This window comes from Oryzias melastigma, linkage group LG5 (genome assembly GCF_002922805.2).
Source record: "Oryzias melastigma strain HK-1 linkage group LG5, ASM292280v2, whole genome shotgun sequence".
Taxonomy (NCBI): Eukaryota; Metazoa; Chordata; class Actinopteri; order Beloniformes; family Adrianichthyidae; genus Oryzias; species Oryzias melastigma.
Genome location: NC_050516.1, coordinates 30,593,045 through 30,598,882, shown reverse-complemented (window position 1 = coordinate 30,598,882; position 5,838 = coordinate 30,593,045). Strand labels below are relative to the sequence as shown.

At 44.8% G+C, this 5,838-nt stretch overlaps 1 protein-coding gene across 1 annotated transcript in view; it reads left to right on the top strand.

Annotated features, from left to right (window-relative positions):
• fbxo42 (F-box protein 42) overlaps window positions 1-5,510 on the top strand; it is an 11,518-nt gene extending 6,008 nt beyond the window's left edge. The window contains exons 7-10 of the mRNA XM_024270362.2: window positions 1,802-1,898; window positions 1,969-2,025; window positions 2,102-2,218; window positions 4,336-5,510. Coding sequence (XP_024126130.1) covers window positions 1,802-1,898; window positions 1,969-2,025; window positions 2,102-2,218; window positions 4,336-5,388 — 1,324 coding nt within the window. The 3' untranslated portion in view covers window positions 5,389-5,510. The remainder of the gene's footprint in view (window positions 1-1,801; window positions 1,899-1,968; window positions 2,026-2,101; window positions 2,219-4,335) is intronic.
• Window positions 5,511-5,838: the final 328 nt, after the last annotated feature.

Below are 5,838 nucleotides of genomic sequence, written 5' to 3'. Positions count from 1 at the left end.
TTATTGAAAAGACTTTTATTGGAGTGTTGCTTGATTAAATAATGTTGTATTTATTTATATAATTATGAACAGTTTGGGCTTCCATACCATGCACGCTAGTTTCTGGGAAAGACTTCTGGGTAATTCCGGGTGCTCTCAATTTGGAATTGGTAGATTCAGACAGCACTAGAAAATAGCGAACGCACTATATACTGATTGGGGGTAATTTCGGACAAAACTTCTATTACCAAAAGTATTCATTCAGTCATCCAAATGATCAGAATCGGATGTCTTAATCACTCTTCCTGATCACAGGTGTATAAAATCCATCATTCAGGCATGCAGACTGTTCTACTAACATTTGTAAAAGAATGTTCTGCTCTCAGGAGTTCAGAGAATTCCATCATGGGACTGTCATAGGATGTCACCTGTGCAACAAATCCAGTCCAAAAATGTCTTAAATATTCCACAGTCAAGTGTCGGCTCTATCAGAACAAAATGGAAGAGTTTGAGAACAGCAGCAACTCAGCCACCGAGTGATAGTAAACTGATGCAGAGGGGTCAGCGGATGCTGAAGTGCAAAGTCAGTTATTAGAGAGCTCCAACCTGCATGTGACCTTCAGATTAGCCCAAGTACAGTACGCAGAGAGCTTCATGGAATGGTTTTTTCTATGGCCGAGCAGCCACACATCATCAAATGCAATGCAAAGCGTCAGACGGTGGAAAGCACGCCGCCACTGGACTCTAGAGCAGTGGAGACGCCCTCTCTGGAGGGATGAATCACACTTATCCATCTGGAAATCTGATGGACCTGCATTGGTGGAGGAGGAATGATGGTGTGGGCTTGTTTTTCAGGAGTTAGTTCCGGTGAAAGGAACTTTGAGTGAAACATTTTGACATTTTGGAGTATTCCAGGCTCCCAACATTGTGGGAACAGTTTGGACCGGCCCCTTCCTCTTCCAACATGAAGGTCCATAAAGACATGAAGTCTGGTGTGGATGAACTGGACTGTCCTGACCTGAACCCCATAGAAAACCTTTGGGGTGAATCAGAGCAGAGACTGAGAGCCAGACGACATCAGTGTGGGACCTGACCAATGCAGTCCTAGAAACACTCCTCAACTCTTGTGGTTCCTGAAGAGTTGAAGCTGAAATCACTGCAAGAGGTGGACCCACATTGTATTGAACTCTATGGATTAGAAATGGAATGGTACTTCAGTTCATATGTGAGTCAAGGCAGATGACTGAATACTTTTAATATAGAGTACAACAGAAATGGCTAATTTTGAGCTGGTTAAAAAGGAGGAGAATCCATTTTTAAAAGGTGATTGTTGTCACTAAAGTGAAAACGTGAGATGACAGATCTCATGGTATCAGAGTTCTTCCTGTTAACCACACCTCATTTAAACGTTCAGCTACAATGATGTGTCGAGGGAGTATCTTCGTTAATCTTTGTTAAACACGACCTTTGTCTCTTCAGCAGCACAGACAAGTATTGAGACAGCATAACCTTAAAATGTTTCACGTGCATCTCAACCCGTCTGTGGGAAGCAGTTTGATTACGTTTACAAAGTAAAGTAAGCTGCCGATTGGTGTGGCGTTCAGGGTCTGTGTAAATGTTGGCTGCAGTTTGATGTGGCGTGCAGATCCAGCCACATGGTCGAAGGCTCCTGCTCGCCGAATGGGTTTCTGATGCAGACCCTGGTGTTGCATTCAAACTGATGTCATAGAAAATGCATCAGTTCTTAGGGCTGCTGCTCATCTATGAACAAGGCTTTACTCAAGAACAACTTTCACCCCACAAATCTGCTGCTTCTAATTAGGAGTAATGAAGTCTGGGTTCTGGATCTGGAGCAGTGGACGTGGTCCAAACCCCCAGTATCCGGTCCACTGCCCCACCCGCGTGGCGGCCAGTCGCAGGTTAGTGAACCTAAGCAGACAAATTAATCATTCATTTCTCATCTTACCCATTTATTGTTTTGCTTTCTAGATTGTCATTGACGAGAAGACGTTGTTGATCTTGGGAGGCTGTGGCGGTCCTAATGCAGTAGGTTTTTAGTTTCTATTGTTTTACTTTGTGCCAGAACATCAATGAGTCAACGAGTACACATTTGTGTTGAAAGCTTCTTAAAGACGCCTGGCTGCTCCACATGGATGGCCCCTCGTGGAGATGGCAGCAGCTGCAGGTGGGAAATGAGGACCACGGAGCTCCAGAGTTGTGGTGTCATCCAGCCTGTAAGGTGGGTGTGTTTTTTAAGGATTCTCTGTGCATCTTTACTTAAGCGGCAATCTGATTTGTTTCACAAATCAAGGATTCACAGCTCAAAATGGTGGCTAAATGTACTGTTTGTCTTTTTACTGTATCAGAATCATCAGATTGTCGACTACATTTAAAACATAATTCTTTTTTCAGAGCTTATTTCAGTAAACTGAACTTCAATCTCATTATTTTCATCTACAAAAAATGCTTGAAAGCTCTACTTTGAATATTTATTTACTTACGGGAACAGTAGCGCAAACTCTTTGTTTAATTAAATATTCTTAAAATTCATTTGACTTTTTAAAGCAATAATTACATCGCCTGAAGTCCAATTTCACTATACCTTACTATAGTCATAAAGATCATAAAACAGCAATCTCGTACATCACAAATATTTGTACACGTTTTTCTGGAACAGATCACAAAATCCCAGTAACTACTCTGAGAAAGAAGTAGCCAAAAAATGTTAAAAAATAAAAAGGAAACTAATTTTAAGAAGGAAATCACTAGAAAGTGGTGAAATTGTAAAATTATCTGTCCATTATGCAAGTAATTTTTACTTAGCAATAGGGCTCCCACAAACGATTATCGACTAATCACCGATTATTTATTCAGATTAGTCGACTAATCGGGTCATGTGCAAATTGGATGTAAAACACACATCTTAACCACCATTAGCTTTAAACTAACTAAATGCTAGATACATGTAGCATTACCTGCAATAGTGCTAGTATGAATGCTGTAAGTTGAATTTGGTCGCTAAAGATGCTACTGATAGTTGAAGATGCTGAAATTTAGTGCTAAAATTGCTGAAGCTGAAAGCCATCTAAAAAATTAGTTAAACTCCAAATAAACCTAAAAAACAAAAACCAAAAAAAAAATAATTAGCCAAAATAGCTAGCATGCAGCAAAAATATTAGCCAAACTCCAAATTAGCCCCAAAAAACTAAAAAAATCCTAAATTAGCCAAAACATCTAGCATGTAGCTGAAATGTTAGCTAAACTCTAAAATAGCCTAAAAAACAAAAATAAAGCCTAACTTAGCCAAAATAGCTAGCATCCATCCATCCATCCATCCATCTTCCTGGCCGCTTCTTCCCTTTCGGGGTCGCGGGGGTGCCGGAGCCTATCCCGGCTGCTGATGGGCGAAGGCGGGGTACACCCTGGACAGGTCGCTAGTCCGTCGCAGGGCCCCAATCACACCCATTCACTCTCACATTCACACCTAGGGGCAATTTAGAGTCACCAATGAAGCATGTTTTTGGACGGTGGGAGGAAGCCGGAGTCCCCGGTGAAAACCCACGCATGCACGGGGAGAACATGCAAACTCCACACAGAAAGGTCCCAGCCGGGATTCGAACCGGGGCCTTCTCGCTGTGAGGCAAGAGCGCTAACCACTGCGCCACCGTGCAGCCCAAAATAGCTAGCATGTAAATGTAATATCAGCTAAACTCCAAAATAACTTAAAAAACAAAAATTAAGCCTAAATTAGCCAGAATAGCTAGCACACAGCTCAAATATTAGTTAAATTACAAATTAGCCAAAAAATACCTAAATTAGTCAAAACAGCTAGCATGCAGCTGACATACTGTATTAGCTAAACTCAAAATTGCCTAAAAAAACCTTAATAAATGCTAAAGTATTCCCAAAAGCTAGCATAACTTTCCAGTACACCCTGACTCCATATAATATAAAGTAATGACTAATCGACTATAAAATTAGTTGTCGACTATTTTAATAGTCGATTAGTCGACTAATTGTGGCAGCCCTACTTAGCAACAAATTCTATAAGAGATCAAAATCTATAGGGAGTTTCAAGCATTCACACTATAAAGAAATACTCAGAAACGCAATTTTAATCTTAAATTGTTTTTGTAAATGTCCTCCATTATGAGAAAATGCTTCAAGAACATGTTAAAGTGATTTTCATTGGAGTTGGTCTTTAAAACAACCTAAAAAACGTAAAGACTAAAAACAAGATTTTATATTTTTACAGGTTTTGTTTGCAGTCTGTATGCTTGCTACAGTCACAGTTTAGATGTTGAGTCGTAGAACGGTTTCTGTCCCCGTTAATCTGTCTTCTTCTGTTTCCCTAAGGTGGGTCAGTGCGTGGTGGTTTTCTCACAGGCTCCGTCGGGCCGTGCTCCCCTCAGCCCGAGCCTGAACTCCCGCCCCTCCCCCATAAGTGCCACGCCCGCCCCCCTGGGCCCGGAGCCCCCCTCCCTGCGCTCCCAGTCTCCTGTTCGGAGCGGGGCTGCGGGTGTTGTCCTGGGAGCTGCAGAAGAAGCCCCGTGCGTCAACGGTCGATGGGGCACCCTGAGGCCTCGGCCATCGGCTCGTGGAGGCGCCCGAGACGGGAGCCCGTCTTCTTCCCAGCAGCCTTCGCCTTCACAAGGCCCGGATAGTCCCCCCCTCCCCCCACTCCCTCCTTTAATTAACGGCTCCTCCCCTTCTCCTCGGACCAGCCCGGCTCAGGCGGCGTCCCCTCCCTCCCGCCCTCACCTGGCTGCGCCCACAGACTATGGCTGGGAGTCTCCCCCCTCTGCTGCTCATCACCCCGAGTTTCCCAGCACTAATGGCCTGCACACCCCCCCTTCAAGCTCCCCGCGCACACCCCCAGGAGCGGTGTCTCCCGCTGCCTTAAGACGAGGACTGGAGGCAGTGAAAAACAAGCCTTCCTCATCATTGCCGTCCTCGTCGTCGTCTTCCCTTCAGACACAGGGGACTTCTTCTGTCGGTGGGAGTGGTGGAGGCGGAACCGGTCCTCCAGGAACCCCGCCGTCATCCTCCTCCAGCCCCCCACAAGCCGCTGGAGCCGATGGACACGCTATTCCGCCCATAGCGCGACGCCTTGGCCACCACCCACCACAGAGCCTAAATGTAGGAAAACCTTTGTACCAGTCTCTCAACTGCAAGCCCATGCAGATGTACGTCCTGGACGTGTCCCGGGCCAAGTCCGCCGGGGTCGTGTCCTGGAAGGTTTACGGGAACGGAACGCCGGCGGTGACCGGGCCTCCAGAGACCAGCCTGCACACCGTGGTGCAGGGCCGAGGAGAGCTCATCATTTTTGGAGGTTTAATGGACAAAAAACAGAATGTGAAGTACTACCCTAAAACCAATGCCTTGTACTTTGTACGTGCTAAAAGGTAATGCAGCTACAGGTCAGGTGTGACTGGAGAAACGGACACTTCGCCCTGTGACAACACAAGGGAACACAAAGGCCTTTTCCTGTAGGTAAAAAATAAAATCTAAATGCTAAACGTTTCACTTAAGACATTCACTTTTGTCCCCTTTGCCTACTGTGAGCATTCAACAGGAAGAACTTCACCTGAACTTTCCTCAAATATTTGCTGGAATGCGTACTTTGACTGAGTGTGTGAGTGTTTGTGGTTGCAGTGAATAAGAATCTTTTGTCTTTGTCAAAACCTGAACAACTATACAAAAACGTTGTTTTTTTGTGTCGCCCCTCAAGACTCGTACAGAGAGAAAACTGTAGATGACCACCTTGCTTTTTGTATCACTCTTCAAGCCTGCAACGTTTACATTCAAGATAACGGAGAGCGTGTGCGTTTGTGTGTGCACGGTGACGGTGACGACATG